Source organism: Camelus ferus, chromosome 16, assembly GCF_009834535.1.
Source record: "Camelus ferus isolate YT-003-E chromosome 16, BCGSAC_Cfer_1.0, whole genome shotgun sequence".
Taxonomy (NCBI): domain Eukaryota; kingdom Metazoa; phylum Chordata; class Mammalia; order Artiodactyla; family Camelidae; genus Camelus; species Camelus ferus.
The window spans coordinates 45451138-45476698 of record NC_045711.1 but is presented as its reverse complement, the minus strand read 5'-3'; the positions used below and the strand labels follow the sequence as shown (position 1 = coordinate 45476698).

The following is a 25561-nucleotide window of genomic DNA, read 5'->3' as shown; positions in this document are numbered from 1 at the left end:
TGGGGGGGGGGGGTTGGATATGTGGGTTTTTAAAATGTCTGCAGCTCTTCTAAGTTCTTAGCACTTTTCAAAACTAGAGCATTCTTTAGTGCAAATTCTATCCCTTTGACCTTTGATCCCTCCTATCCGACGGGCTATTTATAAACAAGTTTATTTTGTTTATATTTGTATTTGATTCATTACTGGTTTAGTTAGCATTATGAAGTTGATATCCACATAGAAGTTTAGGTTATGAGTACTCCACTGTTCTATTCCTTACTCAGCCTTCAGCTTGGGCACTTCTGTCCTGTCCTGATGTAATAAGTACAGTTGTTTTGTAGGTTTGGGGTGTTTTTGTTTTGCTGTTCCCAGAGGCCACAAGAGGGAATCCTAAGGTAAAGAACTGAGACTTACACATTTGTGCGTTAGGGCTTTATTTAAGTGGTATGTTTAGATCACAAACTCTGACAAATGCCAAATGGGTGGTCTTGTTAATACACCATTTTCAATTCTCAGTGATCTTTTTGTCTGCTAGGAAATGTGGCGAGTCCTCCAGGTTGATATTCCTTAGTTAACATATTTGGAGGCACTTTCAAAGCATTCCCTGAATTGTCTCTTAGCACAATCCTTTGAGCTAGGTTGGTTCTCTTCTCTTCATTTCACGTTACAGGGGAGAGAAGCAGTGCCTAGAGAGGTCAGGTAATTTTCCCTAACATTGTGCAGCAGATTAGTGTCAGGGCCATGCCAGCTCTCCGTTTTCCATCTCTAGTCTGCTGTGCTACCCTGAGTGGAGCTGAATGCCATTCACCCAAGGAAGCATGGGCTCTACCAAGTTTTCTTAACAGAGAGTTTACTTCGGTAATGAAACAGAGGCTCATGAAAGCTTTATACTTCTCACGTTCTCTTTAATAATTTGGACCACAGAAAATCTGCTTGAAATGTTTCAGCTTCTATTGATCTTCTCTCCGTTTATTTATATTGAAAACAAGTAGCAGTTAGCAGTGAAGATGTGTGCATTTCACCTTCAACGCATATGCCTCTGACAGGTAGTAGATTCCAGTGCCTCTTTGTAATGCTGCCCTTAAAGTTCAAATATGAAATACCAAATATGAACTACCTAGACACTAGTTAACTCTTAAAACATCTCTTTCCTTATCAAACATGGAATATCCCTTCATAACCTGGGAATATATGTATTTTTGCCAAATTTTAAATATGTGTGTCTGTTAATTTTTTATCACTTTATTAATGGATTATTTGGATATCTTAGTTGAACTGTATGAAAATGCTAATGTTTGATTGTTCCTGACCTACAGAAAGGGTGGTTTAATATGTAACATCATTATAGGTTATAAAACACGATAATGTAGTAAACCTACCACCTAGCCCAGCATCACCAGTAACTTTGAACTGACCTGTATATGCTTGTCCCCTATCCCTTAGAGCTAATGTCTCCTTACTCAGGATGATAATAAATAGCTTTTTTGAATTGTTTGTTATCATTCCCTTATTTATTATCTGTGTGACTGAACAGTATATTGTTTAGGTTTGCTTGTTTTTGAGCTTTATGAAAATGGTGTGAAAATGAATGTAGTCATCCAGGACATGCTGTTTTCACCTTATGTTTCTAAAATTTATATTATGGATGTAACTATAGTTCACTGAATTTTAGTGCTGTGTGATGATGGTCTGTTGTATATTTACACAACAAGTTTTTGTTTTTGTTTTTTTAATTACTGAAGTACAGTCAGTTACAATGTGTCAATTTCTGGTGTACAGCACAGTGTCCCAGTCATGCATATACATACATATATTCAACAACAGTTGATCAGTTTATTCATTCCCTTGCTGATGGACGTTTAGATTGTTGCTAGTCTCTTGATTAGAAATAGTGCTGCTGCCATAGACAATCTGTATACAGTCTGTTTATCTTTTCTTGATTGTTTTAATTATATAGAATTTACAAATATATTTCCATTGGTTTTACCTTGACTTTTTATGTTTAGACAAAATATACAAGAAATGGCACAATCTTTTATGAAATTTTATGTCTTTTATGAAATTTTTTAAGAAAAGGAATTGAGTTTAAAAGTGAGGCCGTTTTACAACTTGAAATTTAGAGGGTTGTACTGCCTTCCTGAGACATTTTCATGCAGTCATTTCCAAGACGACATAAATGTCACAGTCACATCATCTTCACAGCTGCAATTCTGAATGAGTCTCTATAGTCAACTTGATAGGCATTAAAAAAATCTTTAGTTTTTCTCAAAATGGTATCGTCTTAGCATCATCATTTGCAGAGGAAAACAATCCCTTTCTAAGTTAAAAGTTTGGGCTCTGAAGACTCATTTGTGAATGCCATTTAAAATTTATTTTTAATTAAGCGTATTTAATGGTGGTAAGAGGTGCCAGACATTCAGAGCAGGCATCCATATATCTGCAGAACAAGCCTGGCTCAGACAGTAAAGGTACATTCTCCTTCCCGCTGTGTTCCTGTCTGTGCCTAGAGAGAGGAATTGCCCCAGTGAGAAGAGTCACAGTCTTTGGGCCTCACTTATTACCAAGTGCACATATAACTAGCACAGGGTTCACTAGTAACAACTGTTTGAAATTTAGCTTAGCTCTCGCCAGTTCATTTTACCCCATTTAGTTAATTGTCATCAAGTGTTAATGACTTTGGGCTCCTGTCAACCTGGTTTAATTCAAGCTTAGGAACCCAGTGCCAAAAGCTTTCTCCATTCCCTTCATTGGCCATCCCAAGAGGTTCCTGCCTTTCCCTATGAGGAGGTTGGGTTTAATTGGTCTTTTCCTTGGTTGTTGTTTTTTTTTTTTTTTAATCGGCAATATTTTGAAGCTACAGCTGGAAATAGGCACCTTCTACTTTTGATATTAATATTATATCAAAGAAGTGAGGGTGTTAATATAAGAAAGTGACTGAACCAAATTAGAGATCTACACAGGACAGTCTCTGTGGGGTGGTTTGTGTTGGGTCCTGAGCTATTAAAATAATGTTATACTCTGGCTCTGATAAATGTGCTACTGATGCTAAGCACATTCATAATTGATTAACTTGGCTGCTTCATTGCTCAAGACCGTAACAGCTAGTTTTAAACAAATGAATAAACTTCTTGACCTGATAGTAAATATCTGACTCCTACGCAGAAGAGGCTGCAGGTCATTTGGATGGGGCTTTAACTTTCCCTCTGGGTTTATGACTGCATTTAAGGGATGACTTGCATCTTGAAGGTTAAAAGAGATTTGGGTCATTTAGGATGTTCCTAAGCTATCTTCTTCATCTAACTCATGGGAACAGCAAGAATAGGGAGCTGATTCTCAAGGTTTGTGAATTCTGCTTTGATTTTAATGCTTCAACCTAATATGATGTAGGAGAGGAAACAGCAAGGGTTGTTAAGCAGAAGACTGATCTGTTGGGTCTTTTCTTCAGTCTGGTGACTAACATTTATTTTATAATGTTGTATGGTTTATAAACGCTTTTATTTCATATCCTAGCATATTCATCTCAGTTTCACTAACCCACCCAAAAGTTACCTGGGTTTTTATCTAGATCAAACAGTTAATTCAACCAGCTAAAACATGCTGCTGCTTGAAGCCAAGTGGCAAGTTGAATTCCACTCTAAACCCTTTGTAATCATTCTGTTCCAAAGCTGTAATAAGTACATGTCTAGCTGGAGCCAGTCGTCTTGTATGTCATTGTCACAAATGACTGAGTAAGGATGTAAGTGTGTGAGAAACCCACCCAGTAACCACTAGCCAAGATCTTCCAAGCCCAGTCCTGTTCATTAAACTAGCACTTGTGAGGACGTGCCAAATATTCACCAGGACCTATAGAAGCTGCATTTTATTCTTATGTTCCAGACTTAACTGAAATAAGTGAAGTGCTTTTAGCCTTATTAGATTCTTTTCTCTAGAGAGTTTAATTTAAGTGGTAGTTTCTATAGGAGTTCTTTGTAAATAACTTTTTGCTTAAGGCATATTCATAAGGTGAATACTTGAGGCTTAATATTTGTTTCTGTCTGTTTTTTCCCTCTGGTGGTTTGGCCTAGGTTTTCAGGGCAGAGGAGGCAGAGCTTATTAGAAGTTTGGAGGAGAAGGAGATTTGTGGGGCGCTCTCCTCATTGTCCTGAGATGGTGTAGAATAAGTGTGATTGTGATAATTTGGAAATTACTTGATCCGGAGGATAAAGCCTTGATTTGTGGAGGTGGTTTCAAGAGAATATGACTAACATCAGTATCTGAATGTATTGTAACAACAAGGTAAAAGTCATCTCTCCTCCTGCTGGGAAGAAAAATCCTGGTAACAAGAGCTTTGGATTGTGTTTTCTTGTCTTTCACAGGTGAGTGTGGTGCAAGATTCCGTCAACATTTCTGGCCAGAACACCATGAATATGGTGAAGGTTCCTGAGTGCCGGTTGGCAGATGAGTTAGGAGGACTGTGGGAGAATTCCCGGTTCACAGACTGTTGTTTGTGTGTTGCTGGCCAGGAATTCCAGGCTCACAAAGCCATCTTAGCAGGTTGGTATTTATTCCTGGGGAGCTTTAGTTTTGGTTAAACAAGGAAAAACAGTGGGTGCATAATCACCTTTTGAATAACTTCAACTTTTTGAACTAGTACAGAAAAACTACAACTAAACGTATTTTTATATTGTAGTGATATTAGTTATCATAACCAAAAATTCTACACTCCATAAAAGTGGTACTTCTGTTTTTTCTGTCTATAGTGGACTTAGACCACCACTTTCAAGGAGTGGATGATGACATGTATTTAATGCCTTTGCACCTAGAGATCAGAATTTAAAACCCTGATTAAGAGCAGGTTAACAGCCCCTAGACAGGGACTTAGAATGTAATGGAGAGGATTCCGGACTCAGGACTAAACCATCACGTAGCCAGGTCCCCAGCGCTGGAGGTCTTAGCCCTCTTTTCCATACAAATGTATTAGAAGATTGAAAATGTTGCCAGTAACATGGAAGATCACACCTTGTTCTAGTAATAGGCCCTTAGTCTTTAAGACCAGAGAGGTTGACACACAGGAGGAAGTGATAAGGCAGGACTGAGAGCCTTACCTCATGTGAAAGCATAGCATTCAGCCACACTCTTCTATTCAGGCCATGAGACGTAAGGGGAAACTGCATGAACCTTCAGGCAACAACACATTCCTTACCAAGACCCTCAGCTCCTTCATTCTAAAGTACTTACCTGGCAAAACCTCAGTCTGGCTCAGCCTAACCACCTTCCCGTTCCCTGTCTCATGTAGGTGTTACTGAGTATTGCTTAAGGAAGTCATTAACTCTTAGGTTAGTGTCTCCACGCCCAGCGAGGCCCTCGGCGCTGCTGAGAACTCTTTCTGCAGACATAGTCAGCTCCCTTTCTTTTTCTCAATAATAGATACTTCAAACCTTTGCCACTCTCCACCTCCCAAAAATGGCCCTGCTACTCTTCCACGAGAAAACCGAGGCCCTTCTCCTTCAGCGCCTGCCTCTCACCTCGCCTGCTTCTCCCCGCATTCTAGCGGAGGAGTTCTTCCTCGTGTCCAGAGCAGACTGTGCTTTCTGCTTCTGTTTCACATCTCACGCTGCCTTCTCAGAAGTCTTACTCTGCCCATTACACCCTTGTCATCTCTCTTTCTCCTGTTGCCTGTTTACCCTCGGCCTGCAAGCTTTTCCCCCTGGTTATTGTCTCTTTTTTTTTCAGAACTAAATTTCTTGATTTGGCATATTCTCCCTCTCTATAACCTTTCCTCCTGCTTATCCTCAGTTTGCCTTCATGCTACAGAAGCAGTTTTCCAAAGTTATATGACCTGCTGGTTCCTAAATTTGAGGGACTCTTTAGATCATACGTTATTTGACTCCTTTCTTCTGGTCCTCTGGCTGCTTCTAGTGTGTGGCCTCCCTCTTCTTCTCCCATCCCTTTAAACACTGGTGTTCCCTGAGGGTCGCCTCTGTTCTCTTTTCACTCTGCTTATTATCCTAGGTGATTTTATTTATTTTCATAACATCAGCTTCTATCTGTGCACTGAACCCTCTAAGCATATTGCTACTTTAGACCCTTCCCTCTTTGTTAAAAACACCAGCCTTTTATTTTTATTTATTTTTTATTGACTTGTAGATACTGTACGATACTGTGTAAGTTGCAGGCATACAATATGCACCAGCCCTTTAGTCTTCAGCTTCTGTAATGTATTTATATAGTACCTTATAGTCTATAACCCTTCTGAGGGAAGAACAATGAGAAGTGATATCCTTTTGGAATAGATGAAAATATTGAGGCTCAGAAGGTTAAGTGATTTACCCAAGATTATGTGGTTAGAAGATGGCAGATCTAAAATTAGTCTTTTCTTACATCAACTAGGTCAAAGTTCCAGTTACCTGTTGGCTCAAACTCCTACTATGTGTTCCATCTGTTCTCCCTCTCAGGTAGAGATTGGTAGTCTCAACTTTTACCAAAACCCCTGATTTGTTGGGCAGCATGATAAAATTTTAGTTCATAGCCATGTTATTAATTTCATGGTTGAAATTAAGTTTACTTATTTTTCATAGTGTTCGTTAGACTAGAATGGGCATGGCTTAGAAGAACGTCCTTTCATTAGTCCCACCCCAGGGAAAAAAGTTAAGAGATGTTAAATACTAAGGAACGAGAATTTGTCAGGTAGCATTGAGCTTTGAAGGGCCACAGATGATTAGGATATCTCACTGTGTTTCACCTCCTGGGGGTGTTATCATCTCTGTTGATAATATGGGGCTTGGAGGAACGGAGAGCCTGCCGTAAACAACCCTGCACTTCATCTAGTTTAGTGGATGCCACTGAGCCCTGTTCTTGACCTCCTTGCTGTGTGGTCCCTGGAAGTGGAGAGAGTAGGTGTCATTGTTCTAGGCAAAAATGCGAATATTAGGACACCCTTCATAGACCATGAAGGACCTTTCATTCGAGCCCCCAGATCTACCCAGAGGATACCATTGTCATCTGACATAGGTACTTTGAGTAATTTTCTTGAAAGATGAATGCTTGGAATGGAACTAATATGAAATTATTTTGAAAGGAGTGATTTCTTTTTTCCCCCATATGTATTATAATTATTCACTTATCAGTAAATATAAAAAGAAAGGAATTTTCCAATTCTGGTATAATTTGATATAAAACACCATTTCTGTAGCAATGGGCTAGGAAAGAAAATGATCTCTTCTTCATAACAGAACCAAGAGATTTTGGTGTGATAACCCTGTCTGTCCTGTTTCCTTTTCACTTTGTAGCTCGTTCCCCAGTTTTTAGTGCCATGTTTGAACATGAAATGGAAGAGAGCAAAAAGGTATGTTAACAGAATGGAGATGTGTCTTTTTAGCTAAGTGACTGGAATCAGATGATTTCCCAATTTGGCAGCAAATTTATTTTCCTGACCATTTTTTTTCTTTATTGTACTATTAAAATGGAGTATAGTTCTCTGACAGACACTTCCTGAGAGCAGAGAGAAGTGGTCTGGAAGCCACCATTCTAGGTAAAGCAGACTCACTATTCTAGGCAGATCATCCATACAGTCTTGGGTGAGAATATTAGACATGTTTCTACTCAGGAAAAGAATGGTGAAAAATCAAAGTTATAGTTGTCTTGCTGTTGTACTAAAGAAAACAAAGGTGGTATGTAGGATGGGAGAAAAGGCTATTATAATCAAATAGGGCAAAGAGAAATTTTCCATTCATATTAGGTTTAAAATGATACAGGCTCCTCTTCACTAGAGCTTAAAATCACAAAAATCGTTTAGGGATTTTGTTCTTTGGCATGTTTCTCATTTTTAATTTTTCTGGCATAGAATCGAGTTGAAATCAATGATGTGGAGCCTGAAGTTTTTAAGGAAATGATGTGCTTCATTTATACGGGGAAGGCTCCGAACCTCGACAAAATGGCTGATGATTTGCTGGCAGCTGCCGACAAGGTGAGATAAGAACAGAAAAATAACTACGAAACTATGGGGTTTTGTGACCTCTTGAGTTTCACGACAGGGTTTCTATGTTGCTTTGTGGGTAAGATGAACGTGTATCTTAGTTTGGCCAGAACAGTCCTGGTTAACACTTGTGTTCCAACACAGTTATTAATAGCACCCTTTGCATTTTCAAAAGTGTCCTGCTTTGAATGGTAAATTATATGGTCACCCTAAATATGAAAAAGAAGGGTAAGTTTGATGTTTACCTCTCTTCTCTTCACCATCTCAAATTTAACCACAGTTACATTAAAGATTTAGATAATACTAACATTTGGATTTATAATTTATAATTTGGCTTTATAATTTACAGAATGTTCTTGAGTTCATTAACTTTTTAAACTTTGTCAATAAGAGAATGACTTTTACCGAGTGTCCTGGTTATTAGCATTTTCAACTTTTACCTAAGAAGTTATTGAAATATGCCACATTCAAAATTGTAAGATGGTGACTAGCTCTCTGGGAAAGAGAGGTGCTGCTGCACTAAGTGTATACTTTGACTGAGACACTTTTCAACTTGAGAAATGTTAAAGCGTGAAAATAAAAATGTGGGTCTTAGACTCAAGGAAAAATGGTGATTACCTAAAACAACAGGCCAGGGATTCCCAAAATAAGGTTGAGGGGAAAAGGTTAATGAAACACTGAGTTTAGCCAAGTCAAATTGGGGTTTTTGTGTTGCTCTTTCACAGCAGGATTTCTCAGAACCATTAGTGTATCGGTGTGCACTGAGTTTCCTAAAAGAGAATATGATAGACCAATTTCTCCTGTTTAAGTAACCCTGGAATCACTATTCTCAGGGATCACCTCCAGGGATTAGTGTTCCCCAAAACACACTTTAGGAAACTGACTTTCATTATGTGGATACACCAGAAGAGGTCAGTGACCTGTTCCTCCAAGGCCCTGTGATCTGAGGAGACACAGCTTGGGGGTGGGGAGGGTGAAAGGATTGCTATTTACGCCGTGGAATCTTTCTCATATTGGGGAGCAGTTGAGGCAAGGGGGTTAAAGGGCTTAAACCCAGTCAGCAATAGACCCTGTGAGGAAGAGGGTTCTCTGCTGGAGGTGCCTCCTCTTCCCGCCGTGAGGCTGCAGCCCCCATCTGCGGGTCAAAGCTGGCTCTGAACTAAGGGCACCAGAGCCTTCCTGAGATTCGCCCCCAGGAGTAGTCTCCTTCCTCCTCCCTTTGCACCCCTGAGGACGGGGAAAGTATCTGTGTTTACAGTGGAGGTTTTATCTTTATTGATCAGCTTTTTGGAGTGTTTGTAGAGGATGAGGCACATAAACCCAGTCAGTGCTACAGGTGAAAAGGATTGAATGATAGCTGTATCCTTTTTATCACCTTTCAGGACTTTATTAGTACAGTGAAGCAAAGCGAACATCCTACACGCTTCCAGTCTAGCTCAGTTCTGACAGAGTAAAGTTGGTTTCAGTGGAGACAGTAAGAAAAATCTCACTGTGAATTCCGAGGAAGTAGAAGACACAGCCCAGTGCTTGCTTTTTATAAACATGAGTTTATAATGATTCTGCCTCATCCCGCTGTCTGATTTTCAGTGAAGCAGTCACTTGTAATTATGCATACCAGGCATTTATCCGCCTCGTCTTCTAGCTCCCATAAGGATGAGTAGTACCATAAGGTCCAGTTTTTAGACAGAAATAGAAAGGCTCAGAGTTGGGTCGTCTCAGAGCCAGGGCTAAACACTGCTCCTCAGAGAACCTGCTGAGAACCTACTGTACGTACACAGCATGGGGACCAGCCACTGACATTCCAGGGATGGTATTTTTCAGTACAATGTCTTAACTTACTTTTTAAAAGATGTAGCATGTGAATCACAATAGTGCTTTAAATTTATGAATGAGAAGTAACTGAAGGGCGCATTATCAAATTCCATTCAGAATTTCCCGTTAGTCTTTGCTCTAAGCTTATTTGAAACATTTTTACCTTTACACCTTTTGGTGAGCTTCAGGAAAACAGAACAAGAAATTTTTCGTGGAAGGATCTAAACATCTAGAATTCACCCAAGAGGCTAAAACAGCTTCTTCTGAGCTTTTCCAGTCTCCTGGGGACATGCATAATTAGACCAAAAACAAAACAAAACACGTTGCCCAGGCCTGGGAGACACAGTTTCAACCTCTGGGGTAAGTACTGCCATTAGGCAGGTTTTTCAGAAGCATAATTAAGAAAAAAAACTTTCTCCCCAAGGGAGAAAAATGGCTACTTTTGTCTAATTATGCAGTAGGGATCGGAGCTATTCGCAGTAAAAGTCCTTTTAAAAGAATGAATTGAGAAAAGATAAGATGAATATTCTGTGCAGTGCTGGATAAAGACTGAACATTTACTCAACCTTTTCCAGCCTTTTAAAACAAAAACGGCAGCCTACTTTCTTGCTTGTCTACTGTCATTCCTGTTTTCCATGGAAACTATTTTCCAGTTACTCAAATGTAAAAAAATTAAAGCTGCACTGAAACCAATAAAACTCTTTTTCTGCTGTAGGAGATCGCGGTGCCAGCAGATATGCCTCCTCACCCAGAATTCATAAAAATAAAATTGTCCTGGTTTGAGTGTCATGATTCAGCCTGGAGGAGAATTGTGTCACTGAGTTCTGAGGCTCCCAGGATGGTACCTATACTGAGACTGTGGGCACCCTCAGAGCAGACCCTTCTCCTGTGAACTAATTATGACATTTTATTTTGTGCCTTCTTTTATCCCTTCTTCCTCCTTATCCCTAAAAAGTTCCTTAGTAAGTTCATAATATATCTGAGAGCAAGTAGTACAGTTGCGTCAAAACAAATCAGCTAGATCCAGTGTGCCCAGTATTAACCTGGACCTTTGTTTCCAGAGCATATAGAACCCTTTACTTGGAAAATAGGAAGTTTTTAGACTGAAACTGGATCCAGGGTCTCTGTTGCTTTGTTCTTTTACTCTAAGAATCCTAACCTCACGCCAATAAAATCAGTCTCTATTTATCCTTTTCTGTTGAAAAGGAGGCCTTTGGTTGACCCTCATTCAGGAACAACTAGTGGCAGAGATGCTGGTAAAAGTCGCCACGGGGCTCCCTTTTACAGCCTGATGGGCAGTTGGAATACCCTGCCGGGCTGGTGACACTAGACAATGCTTAAGTAGAAAGGACTGTGCTTCACCCTAGTCTGGCTCTAAATAAAAGGACTGCAGAAGTTTAGAATGTGATGTCCCTGTTGACTTGAAGCAGAGTGATGCCTCACTGTAAGGGTAGGTAGTGACGGTTTAAGAAAACACTTCCATCATAGTCAGGGTAGGTAAAACTTGAAGATGTGGATCTGTTCTGTAATTGCTATTTTTCTAATAGACTTTAGCACTTGAATGGCAGCTCTGCAGGTTATTTTAGGTGTCTTCATGTCGGCCTTCAGAGTATGGTTATGTTTTGTAATTGCAGCCGTTTAGCCTTTTCATGGTCTGTGCAGTTTTGTTCCAGTATCCAGTTACGTGACGGTGCAGCTGAAGAAAACAGCTTCAGTAGCAGTCAGCCCAGAGCCATTCCTGCGCTGACGACAGCAGTGCTTGTGTTTTACAGTATGCCTTGGAGCGTTTAAAGGTCATGTGTGAGGATGCCCTCTGCAGTAACCTCTCCGTGGAGAATGCCGCAGAAATTCTCATCCTGGCTGACCTCCACAGCGCAGATCAGTTGAAAACTCAGGCAGTGGATTTCATCAACTAGTGAGTTGGCATCTTCAAAGTTCTTTCAGTATTGTTGGGAGAGCTAGAAAAATAAATGAGAAAGACTTTGAATTAGTGAGTAAAACAGGCAAGCAGCTTCATTAACCTTTTAGAAATAAGTAGAGAGTTAATCATTTTTTCCCTTCGGCTTGACAATCTGGAAAATGGTTTTCCTTAACATCAGTCTAATCTGGTTGGTGGGTGAGGTGTTCTACTACCTTGTAGGGTTGGAATTGATGAAAATGATAACTTGCTGGCCTGAAAAAGCTGTGTACCCTAAGATGATAGCACCTTTACTTCACAGTCACTGGCTTAAAAAAAAGACATGTAGATGTCTGGGGAACAGAAGTATGATTGTTATGAGTTAATAAAATTGTCCAACAGCCGATTGCAGAATGGAGCAAAGAGAAGGCATAATAAGTCAGTCAATGAGGTCATTAAATACTGTTTTGAGAGAGAAATGTTCATTCCAGTAGATCTGTTCCTTCATCCTGATTGACAAGTGACCTGGCCATATCACTTTCTGAAATAATTCTCAGTGGGATGTGTTCTACTCCTTTGCCTGTTGGGGAGTGAAAGTTGGCAAAAGCCCCAGGAGGAGAGCAGGCCTTATGAAGCCCTCACAACAGCACTTCTGGGGTGAGACGGGTCTAAGAGGTTGCTCGGTAGATGAGTGAACATTATTCAACACCGAAAATGCCCTGAAACAGGAAACAGTGTCCTCTAAGTCCGTTTGTGAGATTGTTTCGAAGAAGTTACCAGTTGAGGCAAAATGTTTCTTTTTATTTGGGGGGGAGGTAATTAGGTGTTTTTTTGTTTATTTGGTTTAGTGGAGGTACTGGGGATTGAACCCAGGACCTTGTGCAAGCTAGGCATGCACTCTACCACTGAGCTATATCCTCCCCCCCTCCCCCGGCATAATGTTCCTTGTAGTGAGTGTTCACTCAGTGCTGGACGCCTGCTTGGTGCTTTTTAGATGTTAACCATTCAGTGAAGTGTGGTTATTATCCTCTTTTTTGATAATCAAGCAGGCCCCAGGCTATGATCTGCTTTGTGGTTATGGGACTAGTAAATGGCAAAGCCGGACGGCAGCTCAGAGCTGTCTGACCCAGAGAACCCCTCTCTCTCTTCAGTGGCGTCACCAGTGCGTACGTATAAAGAGCACGGATGATGTACATGAGCCTGAGGAACATGTCATGTTTTGTATTTGAGACTGTAGTGGCTCAGAGTCCTGGTTTGCAGAGTTACGACAGCCATAACTTGGTCACCTGTCTGCACACTGTCCAACAAACAAATTCTCATGTGTATCAAGGGTTCTGTCTGAGTGTTTCTTGCACTGACACCCGTTACAGCAGACTCTGGGAAATGAGGCTGTTTAGTCCATCCTTCATTCCGCCTTTGATAACCCGTCTCTCCACATTTCTCCCAGTCATGCTTCAGATGTCTTGGAGACCTCGGGGTGGAAGTCGATGGTGGTGTCGCACCCCCACTTGGTGGCGGAGGCATACCGCTCTCTGGCCTCGGCACAGTGCCCGTTTCTGGGACCCCCGCGCAAGCGCCTGAAGCAGTCCTAAGGTCCTGCCTGTTTTAAGACTCCGTTTTCCAGAAGCAGCAGCCACCGTTGCTGCACTGACCTGACCACCAGGTAGACAGCGCAATCTGTGGAGCTTTTACTCTGTTGTGGGGGGAAAAGACTGCATTGTAGCCCCAGACTTTTAAAACAGCACTAAATAAACTTGGGGGATATGGGGGTGGGGGAAGGGAAGGGGCCGGGACTCGGGGCTGTTCAACCTAATGAAAACCCTGTTGCTGCGTCACTGTGTTCCCCTGGCCTGGCGGAGTTTGATACTGTGGGGATTCAGCTTAGGCGCTGGCCTTGAGGACATCCCTGCGGTGGTACTTTGGAGAAACCTGTCTGCATCTGACTGAGCAGAACAAATCATCAGGTGCCTGGAGCAAAAAGAAAATTTAAAAAGGACATTTAGTTTTAAGAGAAGGGAAAAGGAAAGAAGAAAGGATTTTTGCAGAATTTCTCAAAAATCAATTTGTGGATTCCAGTACCAGTAGTATTTATGTTGAGAGAAATTTTAGTCCATCCAGCTGTGCTAAAACTTGGATATTTGCGAAAACTCCTCACCACCATGCAAGTATCAGAAGAGCTCTCTTGTTAGCACTTATTGTTTGCAAGAACAGCATATGTCCTGTTATCCTTTTATGAAAAATGACAAGCGGAGGTGAAAGGGGAAGGAGGTTATTTGATCCAGAAGATGAATATTCTGATGTGGTCGCTTTTGCAAAAAAGTCTTTATTGGTGTTGAAAACTGGAAAAAATAATTCATCCAGAATTCATACTGTCTTGACAAGAACTATGATTCTCTGTTTTTAGATATTGTGGAAAATGTTTTTTGGCATTTTTCTCTGATTTTATTTCTTCTCCCCCCTCCTTTTCTAAAAAAAAAAAAACAAAACACACACACACACACAAAACAAAAACAGCAAAAAGAAGAGAAAAGGAAATTTTATTATTAATGCTGTATGAAAAAACTCCCAGCCCAGATTGCTCAGCTGTCCGTACCTGACTTGCCGCCTGCATAGGAGCCAGTCCTGTTCCTTCCAATTTGCCCCCTTCCTGCAGGGGAGAACTTCCAAATGTTAATTTTTTTTCTTTTTGAAAATATAAATAATTACTATTTTGTACTGTGTGGTATCTCTGGTCTTTTGTTTCACTCACCTGTCTTGTCTTTTGGGTCTGAGTTCTTAAGGGATTTTGAAGGCCTCGTTTGATCCTTGATCTGGCAGAGATTATGCTCGAAATGTCTAGGCAGTAGGGATTTATTGCATCTCCCTAATCTCGAGTTTCCTTTGTGAGCTACCAGCGATCGCCAGTCCCTTGTCCTTCTTGAGGCTCTCACAGCCCACATCCTAATGAGGGGTCAGGCTCCTGATGCCAACACAGGTAATGGAAGTGGGCTTTGCTGCACCCTACGTGTTTTAAGACCTAACTCCTGATCTCCCTTCTCCTTAGCTAAATATAAAAATATCAAGGGGACATGAATGTGGAGATTCAATAAAGGGAAATTATTCTCTCTGACTGGTTCTATCACTGACTGGATGTGTTTTTAGAAGAATTAATGTCTGAATTCCCAGTGAGCTCGAAGAATGCTCCGGGGCTTCTCTGCCTTTCCTATAGCAGTGTGGGACAGGACCATGGGGTACCCTGGCCATGAGGCCAAGGTGTGTGTTATTTGACACCTTAGATGGATACTCAAAGTATTTCACCTTCTATTTCCCTTCAGTGACTTTAGCCTTTGCCAGTTTTCCAGTTTTCATTTATCTTGCCATCCCTAGAATGGAGTAGATATGACCCATTATCAATATAATCAAAGACAGGGTTTCCTCATGAGAAGCCACTCCATTGCACTTCTCAGTTTCCTCCTAAGTGTCACCTATGTCAGCAAGTGCCCAGTTCTCCGAGTTCTGGCTGCTGTCCCAGGCCTCCTGAGTCCTCACTTTGCATATAAGCATGGGGACCAGGACGTACACAGGGTCTCCTCTGCCCGTATTGTCTCTTAGGTAACTGCATTGATTCTGCACGTCTGGGTTTTCGGCAAACCTTCATACGCAGTATCTCATTTGAACTTGCCAACACCTTGATGAGTTTGGTAGGACAAGTGATAGGTAGCTAGCATCTTCCCATCTGATAGATGAGAGAAGTTGAAACTCAGAGGGACATGCATCAGGTCACACAACTTGAGCAACAGTTCTTCCAACGTGATACCCTGGAAAGATTATTTAAGTAACTGGAAAAAGTTCCATTTCTGAAGTGTCTAGGTAAGAAAAGGTAAAACTTTCTTCCTGTGGAAATAGCAAGAGCAAAGCTCTGGAAAGGTGCCTCTGCTGGACTGTTCTTCAGAGGGTGCAGGAGGACAAACCAGGCTTCAGGTTTGCTTTTCCTCATTCACAGAAAGCTGTGGGTCCAAGGAATTTATATCCTCAGGAGGGTAGCACTTCTGGCACCAAGCTTCTGACAAGATGAAGGTCTCTTGGAATTTTCCTCTACTTAAGAGATTTCCAACGTGGGCTTTCCTATGGGTACAAAGCTGTTAGGATTCCAGGTACAGGTGAAGCTGTTCGATGCTTCTCCTGTCATTACTATATTCTTTCTGGATGTGTTTGTTTTTGTCTAAATGATACATTTGAAGCCATCTGGTTATGACAACATCAGAGCCCCAGCATACTGTTCATAAACCTCCCACTGCCACCACCCCCTCCCTCAGCTCCCCCACATCTGAAATTTAATTCAAGTTAACTCCACAATCTGGGGCATGTGCTGTCACTGCAGAGATGTCCGTGCCAGTGGAACAGTTGGAGATTTCAATTCCACAAGGATATGGCTTATTTATCAAAACAATATTTCAGGCAAGTAGTTTCACAGAACCTTTGGAGTTGCAGTTCCAGGTCCAAATAGCATATCTGGCATCATTCCCCAGCTCCCCTCCTTCCGTACTGTCAGCCCCCCTGTATCTGGCCATCCCTGGAGAAATTTTCCCATTCCTTATGTAGAGTGAACCTCTTCTGTGTTGTTGTTAGGCCTCTAAACACCTTTATGGGGTTTAACCATTTAAGTAAGAGATGCCTCTCTTTTCCTTATCACTGCTAAATCTGCTGGCCTTTTAGATCTTTGAAGAGAATCCTCTTTTTTTTTCTTCTTAGATTCCAGCCAGGGACATCAAGATTATTTCTTAGGCCCAAAGATTTCTGGCTTGACCACCACTCCACATTCATTTTTTAAATCTGTTGTGGATTCTCCATATTGTGTGAGCCTGTGCAGATGAAAGGAAACAGCTTGTGTGTTTATGAGCAGAACAACAAATGGGGGCAGGCGGCGGAGGACGTTGAACTGCACTTTGAAACTGACTTGCTTTGTTCTGGCTCTTCAACTCTTACAAAAGAACAGCAACTAAATCCCCGCAACATGACTGTATTGGATCCTTCAGTTTATCTTTGTTAAAGACAAATTCTTGGCTGGAGCCCAACCATATTTTCCACAACTAATTATCTTTTTAATCAGCCTGAGCCCCATGTGTTTCCTTTATCTCATGACTTTTCACTGAACTCTGGCCTACAGCATTTAGATTCATTTCTAATGGCTTGCTTGCTAATCCAATATTCAGGTGAGTATTGTCACACTGTTCTTTATGTATGTTGATGCACAAATGTGGATGTGTTTCCCCCCCGTTTTAATTTCAGAGGTTGACTGCGCCACATTGGGGCCTTTGACCCCATAGGTGGACGCCTTATGGAGACAGTGAGCAAGGAAGCAAGTGCAGGATGATCAGTATTTGGGATAATGAGCTGGGAGAACCAGAAGCTTTGACCTCCGGATGAGGGTGGCAACTTGAATGTTGTTGACTGATGGGATCTTTATGCCGCTGAGCTATTAGCAAGATGATCACTCCCCCTCTGTAAATCCTGTCATGCTGGAGTGGAAGGTGGCATCTGGAATGGTTCTGATTCCTGCCGCTCGAGGAAAAAGAATTTTCGACTTGGGGGAATTCAGTACAAGCAACACAAATGATTAAGGAGTTGAAGGGGATCAACTCTAGGGGAAAAAACATTTTGCAGATAAAATATGCATAACTCAGGTAGGGGAATGTCGCACCAGGACCTGTAGTTTACAGATCTCACAGGAGTTCTGAATGCTGGCCGCCTTGTCTTGTGCAGCTCCTGTTCACCTCAACTGTACAGCTTGGGAAGGTGATAATGTATCATCCTCAAGGTCACTCAACCTGGCTCTGAGCCAAGAAGCAACAGCAGGCAAAGGAATAGCTTTGGGGCTTAGGCTGGAGGACCAGAGAGAAAGCGAAAATCGAAGAGTTTGCCTGACAGTGAAGTGGACACCCTGGCTCAAAGCACTGAGCTGAAAAGGGGCGAGCGTTAGCCCAATTAAGACCCTAGCATGCGAGCTCTTGATAAACTGAAGGGGAAAAAGGGACCCCCACATAGTTCATGGTTTCATGTCTCAGAGAATAGGCATCCAGAGAAGAGAGATGACTGATCCAGGTCACGGAGATTAAAACTCAGGCCACCGATTGGGCAAACGATGCCTGAGCACCTAGAAGGTGGCAGACGCTGTGCTAGGTCAGGACTGAGGCGGCAAGTAGTATTTCCACTCTCCTACCCTGGTCTCACAGATGAGGCCGGGGAGTGGCCCAAAGAAACAAAGCTGAGAGCTCACAGCACTGAAGGCTGAAAAGTAGTAAGGAGGTCAGTGGCTGGTTACCTTAGAGCAGTTTCTGTCAAAGAGTGGAGGCCAAAGCCAAACTGATGAGAAAGTAAGCAAACATAGCTTGAGTGTAAGCTCCTCTTTCCGGAAGTCTGGCGAGCAGAGAGGAAGGGACTCTCTCCCACCCACTCTTAAGAATTTATGTCTCAATTTAGTCAACATATTTATTTTTGTCTAGAAGTAATGGTGTACAGGTTGTTCCATAAAACCAGACATTTAGTAATTGATATTTGTAATAAGTCATGATATTTGTAATAAGTCATGTTTGTATAATAATTGTACCTTCAAATTGAGAAAGAAAGCAATCACCTTCAACCCTTACACAATTTTGAGAATGATTTCCTAAAGACAGACACACATTTCTGCACTTTAACCTATCCCTCTTCCAAGTAAAAAAAAGTTTGCTTCACATCTACTGTAGATGCTTGAAATGTTTTTGTGGGCAGTGGTTTCGTTCAGGGATGTGCTACGAAAGGTATAGCGGTCAGTTCCTCAAAATGTAAGTCCTGATGGGGAGCATTTACCAGTTTACATGGTGTAGATACTCCTACGATGGCCCATGCCAAACCTGAAGATGACATTAACTGGGTGCAGAGCTGGAAGGGGATTTGCAGCTCACCATTGTCTAGTACTTCTGTCGTACAGATACAGAAGATGGGTGTAACCTCAAGCCACAGGCAGTAGTAAAGCATAACTAGAAAGAGATGAATTTTGAGTATTTATTACCATTGCTGTTAATTGTACACTGGTACAATTTAATTTTTAATTGGCCACTTAACAACCAGCTCTCAAAATTCCTGGAAATTTAACGATTGGCTCTGTAGAGCCAGTGCGAACCGGTCCCAGCACACCACAGGTGTGGTTTCACATTTGTCCTCCAACATCTGTGAGCTTCATTATTTCCTGTTATCTGGCAGCACTTTAAAATGCACCCACTACTTTTAATGGTGAAATGAAGTGCTGCCTTTTTGGAAGTTTATAGGTAGATTGACATTGATACATGAACCGGTAGTCATACATTTTAACCTCTCTGGGTAAATAAACATTTTTATTTCTATCTCTTACTAGTGTTGGAAGTGTTTCTTTTCATTGAAACACTAATGAAAAATAGGCATATCCTCTGACACATTATCCCGTGTAATCTTTAGTCATTCCAGAGAACATGGTCTCCACAGTGTATCCTTCATGCCCCCATTACCTCTGAGCAAAAGCTAAAGGAAAGGGCATTTGAGCATGATCAACATGAACATAACAATGTGTGATCCCCAGGGTCTCCTACACCCACCGATATTTAAGAACCTTGCCTTGGTTTGGCCTTTTAAGAATGAATTTTTAGAGCTCTTTCTGTTTTCTTTACTGAAAATTCATTTATACATTCCATATATGTTGTGCCAGGAACTGTGCTAGTATCTAGGGATAAACAGTGAGTAAAACGAACTGCCCCCCTGCCCTCATTGGACCTCACAGTCTAATGGGGAGAGAGTGTCTTAATAATCTCACAAATACACGATGTCAAGCCATGCTGAGTGCTCTGAGGAAAGGTGTAGGGCACTGTGAGAGCCTGGAGTGGGGAATTCATCTCATCTGGGGGATCTAGAAAGGCTTCCCAAAGAAAGCAGCTTTTGAAGTGATTGCTGAAGGTTGAAGAGCTGTCAGCTTGGTAAAGTTGGAGAGGCACGTTCCACACAGAAGAAATCACATACGTGAGGCCCAGAGTCAGGAGGGCACATGGTGTGTTCCAGGAGCCCAGAGAAGGCAGGGTGGCTGGAGCGTGGAGAAGTGTGAGAGCAAGTTAGGGGCCAGATCTGGCAGGACCTGCACAGGTCACGTGTAGAACTGGGGTACTTATACTAAGAACAGTGGGGAAATCATGGAAGAGTTTTATTAAGCAGGTGGGGGTGACAAGATTTTCATTTTAATAAAATCTTTAGCTAAAGTGCAGGAAAGTTACTGTTGAGAGTGGGGATGGAGGAAGACAAGAGATAACAGAACTTGAAGTAGAGAGGTGACAGGGCTAGAGAAGAGATCAACTGGGGAGATTTAGGGGGCAAGGTGGCAAAACTTGATGATAGATTGGATAGAGTAAGGACAAAGAGGTGACTAGGATGGATTCACCAAAATAGAGACTAATAGGAAGATAAACGGAGAAATCAGATCATTAAGTTCATTTTGTTTGTAGATTATGAGATGCCTTGAGAAGTCCAAATGGAGGTGTCATGTGGGCTGTTGAATTTATGAGTCTAGAATTCAGAGGAGAGGTCGGAACTGAAGAGAAGTTCTGGGATATACTGGTTTATAGGTGTAATTGGGAAGCTCTGTGGTGTGCTGGATCGCCCAGGAGGAGTATAGAGTGAGGAGAGAAGGGGACCCAGGACTAAACCTTAAGGAACTCTTCCATTGTAGGGCCGGTAAAGGAGGATAAGCCACAAAGGAGGAGGGGAAGTGACTCCAGATAGGTAGGAAGACGACATATGTCAGAGAGCCAGTACAAGTTGTTAAAAAGTGTCCGACGCTGTAGAACAAGAGACAGAATAAAAATGCCCATTGGAACTAGCAACATGGCGTCATTAGCGACCTTAGCCAGGGCCATTTTCAGTGAAGGGACCCCAGTAGGGGCGAAGTGAGGAGTGGGTGGGACATGAGGAATGAGAGGACAGGCGGGTCTTGGAGGTATGGCTGTGAAGGGAAGGGAAAGTTCAGGCAGTGACTGGAGGAGGGAAATGAGTGGAGGGAGGAGTTTAATTTTTTCCTATAGAATAGAAGAGACATGAGCCTGTTTAAAGTGGATGGGCAGAATCAAGTAGAAAGGAAGCACTTAAAAGTCCCAACGTCCATGGAGAAAGGTATAGCTCAGTGGTAGAGTTCCTGCCTGGCATGTGCAAGGTCCTGGGTTCAGTCCTCAGTGCCTCTATTTAAATAAACAGATGAACAGATAAACCTAATTCCCCCTGCCAAAAAATAAGATAATTTTTTTTTTTAAATTAAAAAATAAAGGACCAGCAGAATGCTGTGAGGTTCTGAGACAGCAGGGAGGAGAAGCAGTGGGTGGGCATCGGGAGGAATGGGTGGGGCGCCCTCTCTGGGTGTGAAGAGAGTCCTGCAGAAAGTGAATTCGCCTCTAGTGGGAAGTTGAGCAAGCTTGCATCTGGTGATTTGTATGTTTTTCAGTGTTAACTAGGAAATAAGGTCAATGGCCAAGAATTCATGGGTAAGGGTTGGGGGTTGGCCGAGTGGTGGGAGCGAGATGCTGGGGAGGAGTTAGTGAGAGTGCAGGCAGCACTGAGGGTCCACCCAAGGGTGGTGTTTGGACAACATCTGGAGTCCAGGAGCCTGGCTGTGACCTCCCTCCACCACTCATGATCCTGCCCAAAGCACCTGCTGTGTAAGCCTTAGTTTTCTCATCTGTAAAATGGGTATATTTCAGGGTTCTCGTGGGAAATTAATGAGTAAATACATATCAAGTCCTTAATGAGTAAATACATATCAAGTCCTTAACACAGTGACTGCTATGTGTGGGCTCCAGAAAGGTAAACTGCTGCTGCTGTTACTGCCGTGGACTTCTTTTTGGTCCTAACCTAAGCCACGTGTAGCCTTTTGAGTCCATTTCTTTTTATGATTTCTTGGGTTGGAATGTAAATCTGCGACAAGACCCTGAAATAGGCACCTTTGGGAGTGTGGGGGATCTCCTGAAGCAGAATTACCTGTGGGGAGAGAAACCCGCGTGGACTGGCCAGCCCGGTGTCCGGCGAGCTCGGAGACTCTCACCTGCTGTAATGTGTGGAGGAGTCTCAGAACAGAGTCAGCTTTTGCCAGATCTTTCAGTCACCTGGAATAGCTCTTCTGTTCTTCATTTATCATCATCACTGTCATCGTGGTTACAAGCTCCGAAAGCTAAGAGTGCTTGACATTCGGCATTAGAGAGAAAGGTAAGAGACCGGGCAGAAGCACTTCGGCTTGTAGGTGTGAAAATAGGGCTTGGGGAGAAGATGTAAGTAACTTTGGGATCCTGAAACCCTGTTTCTTGGGCAATTGCGGCCTCCCAAGTGGCCAGGGAGAGAGGGATGATGCGTACCTGCTAAGCCAAGCCCATCTTTTCTACGTGGTTTTCCTTCTTTGGCTTCTTTCCTTTATTTCCTTCCTTTTCTGCTCCCAGTCCTTCCCTCCTCCCGGAGCATGGAAGCTTCCATTATTTCTCCCCTGTTTTCCTAGACATTTCTCTCCCCTGTCTCCAGTACCGCTCACCAGAGTGACATCTTGAGCCTGATCCTGCCACATAAAAAAATAAAAAATAAAAAAAACCCTGCCTACAACGAGCCCTCCAGTGCTGATCTCCGCTGAGATGTGGCAGATGGCAGAGCCTGACTGAGCAGCAGCAGGCCCCCTCCTATCCCAGACCTGGGAGCTGCTGGGACTGGTAAATGGGGCATTTATATACCTTTCCACACTCTTGTATCCACCTACCCCCGATCTCCCCAAACAACATCATTCTCATTTATTGCAGATGCCGCCCGGCAGGATTTTAACTGCCTCTTGACCTGTGTCCTTCCTTCTCCTCCTCCTCCCTGTCCCTGCGAAAGGCTCCCATGATAGAGTTCAGAGTTCATCTGTGAGTCAACAAGATTTACTGCCAGGCCCTGTGTGTAGTCCATGCCCTTGACCCTTCTCAAAATGTAGAAGAAATTGTCCCACAAGGCCCAGTCCTCAGGGATTCACCCTCAGAGGCACAGTCCGAGATGGGCATATTTCACACACCCATTTCCCAGGGGGACCAGCAAGGGACCACAGGCCATCGAGGCGGATGAGAAATTGATCTGCTGGATGGAGGTGATAAAGACAGGTGAGGTGGGGATGGGGCGCAGCAGGGCAGGAGGGGCCCCTGCAGGCTGCCTCAGCCTGGGGAGTACACTTGGCTGACTGCCTGGGGTGTTTAGCTCTGCTTCTAAATAAAGGCCCTTTGGCCACTTGCTTTCCCTGAGCTTTGTGTTCTGTTTACCAGTAGAGGTCTCGGCGGGTGGGGAACGGGGTGGTGCCACAGGGGCTTCTGGAGTGCAAAAGTGGGATTCTGGGAGCAGTAGGAATGCAACCAAGGACTCTGTTTCTTGACCAGAATCAAACATAGATTATTTTGTGTGGATCATCTTTTGTCGACATGACAGACTTCTGAACTTCCCTATGTTTTTTTCTGCCCATTCTTCCTGCAGCAGGGAATGAGAGTGCCCACGGCCATTCTTCTCACCCCCAGGCTTGGCCAGGATCAGAGAGGGCAATAGTGTGGGGCTGTACTCAGAGCAGCTCCCCTTGAGTACTGCCTCTGTACCAGAGTTCCATTGGCTTTACACGTTCCAATTCAACAGCCCTCTGATGGGTAAAGATCACCCCCATTTTACAGATGGGGAAACTGAGACACAAAGATGTTCCATACCTTGCCTAAAGTCTACAATTAGGAACAGACAGAGCAAGGACTTGAATCCAGGCAACCTGGCTGCAGAATCCGTGCTCTCAACTTCCGTGCTCCACGGCCGCCCCCGCAAAGAAAGAGAAACCAGCCCTCTCCCCCTGCTCATGAATCCTAGCGGGTCGGGGAGGGCCAGGCGCCAGCTACATGGCAATAGCCTTACATGGACACAATGCCCCCACTGCCAGAGTGAGCTGTTCCCGCAGTGACCGTGTGAGCAGATGGGGAGGAACTGCCATCTAGGCCAGGAGGGGTGGAGACTAGAACAAGATCACATGGCAAATAAGACTCAAACTCAACTCTCTCCAAATGCATCACAGCTGGGAGATGGCCTTGCTCTGACCCCAAGGAGGAGAGCCCAGGCTCCCTATGACTTAGCAGGCTATCTGTCCCCAGGTAGGATCACCCCGCAAGTCCTGAAGGGGATCTGGAGCAAGGAAGACTGGTGCAAGTAAAGAGCATGTACTGGGTTAGGAGCTAGAAGACCCAGGCTTTTCCTGTAATGCTCAGTGCCTCTCACTTTGCCCTTGGAGCTAACCCGGTTCTCTGAAGACCATTCTAGAGAAGACAACACACAGTATTGGGGCAGGTGGGAAGAGGAGTGTGCCCAAACCCACATGCTGCCCTCCCCCTCTGCTGCCCTCCCACTTCCTGCCCACCGTCTCCTCCAGCCAGGAGGACCTGGGCAGGCTGGAGTGACAACGGTGTAGCAGCTTGTCCCCCTGTTGTTGCTTCCTCTCCCAAGCTGGCAGAGCGAAGGCTGAGATTACGCCTCAGCGCACCATCCAATGAGGCCCATCAGGGATGGTCCCCCCTGGGGAGAGTTTGGTGTGCAGGCCACCAGGGTTCAGATGTAACCGCCAAGGAAGGACCACCTGCCTCTGAGGAGCCTCCGGGCCAGCTGGACAGGGACACATAGCCCCTGCCCTCATGAGTGTCCGATCTGATGGGGAACAACAGCTCCTGCATCCAAGTCTCTAGTTAGTCTGGGGGGACATCCGCTTGACAGCCCCCAAGTTGGTGGTTACAGAGCACTCCAGACTCAATCTGAGTCAGAGATTGGAGTAGGCTGTTTTGAGAGGACTGTGGATGCTGGGAGATAACAGAGGAAGCGAGGTGGAGTGTGGAGTGGAGGCCGGATGCTGGAAGAGAGGAAGGGGCTGGGAAGGTGGGAGCCAAAAGTTCTGAGTATGGGGTGAGGGGGTGGGGGGGGTGGAGTTCATCAGAGCGAACTACAGCGCCCCTCAGCTTCAGCTTTGGAAGGACAACCTTTGGGGTGTGGAGTGGTGTGGCCTCATGGCTCTTACTTTTCCCCCTTGAGTTCATTCTTGGAGTTTCTTGCTTCAGTTCTAGCCACTGACATCATGCTGACCCCAACAGAACATTTCCTTTGAGGCTATGGCTCAAGTGTGAACTGAAACCTCTTCCCTTGATGATCTGGCCCTGTAGAGACCAGCTGGGACTTTGAGAGGCTTTATTAAACAATATTTGCTGGATGAATAAGTACTAAGGGAGAACAGAAGGGTATTAACATCTTATGTCCATGAGGCTTAGAAATAGCCCAGCTCACCGGGTCTAGGCTTCCGAGTCTGCCCCGCCCAGGCTTGGAGGCTCCAGCCTGGCCTGGGCTACTTCCTTCTGCTTTCATGGGGACCAGCCAGCGAGGGGGGGGGCAGGGGAGGCTGCGTACTAGACCCCAAGAAACCACATGGTCCCTGTGCGGTCCACCTAAGTCACTCCCTTTCATCTCCTTCCCCAGGTAGTGAGACCTCGAGTTCACAGGGGCAGAGCTTTTTCTTGGTGGAGCCAGAGGTACCCCTATTTCTTAAGCCAGGCCAGTTCAGGCGGGATCAGAACCAGGAATCAGAGTGTCCACGGCAGGCCCAGGGTCTTGGGGGGCTCAGGTCTGAGCTCAGACAGTCTGTTAGTCTCAGTGTAAGCACAAACCCAACACTGACAGCTTCATGTTCAAGAGCCTGGGACTCTGCTCCCAAGTGCCTGGTTTGCCTCGCTCCCCTGCTTGGCAATGGACCAAGCCAGAAACACAGGCCATACGGCTGCTCCGCACAGCCTGAGCCCACCCTGGTAGGAGGAGCGCCTTACAACCCCAGGGTCCCAGAGTGACGAAAGGGCAGCCCCTACTCTGCCCTGTCAAAGATC

At 43.9% G+C, this 25561-nt stretch overlaps 1 protein-coding gene across 3 annotated transcripts in view; it reads left to right on the top strand.

Moving 5' to 3' along the window:
- The window catches only part of SPOP (speckle type BTB/POZ protein), a 62584-nt gene extending 48227 nt beyond the window's left edge, over window positions 1–14357 (top strand). The window contains exons 7-11 of one of the 3 annotated variants that reach the window (XM_006174952.3): window positions 4335–4512; window positions 7248–7303; window positions 7802–7924; window positions 11518–11660; window positions 13090–14354. In XM_006174952.3, the coding sequence (XP_006175014.1) occupies window positions 4335–4512; window positions 7248–7303; window positions 7802–7924; window positions 11518–11660; window positions 13090–13234 (645 nt within the window). In that variant the 3' untranslated portion in view covers window positions 13235–14354. Of the gene's footprint in view, window positions 1–4334; window positions 4513–7247; window positions 7304–7801; window positions 7925–11517; window positions 11661–13089 lie in introns of all 3 variants that reach the window. The other 2 variants (XM_006174953.3, XM_014550824.2) reach the window with 2 other exon arrangements.
- The last annotated feature ends 11204 nt before the right edge of the window (window positions 14358–25561 follow it).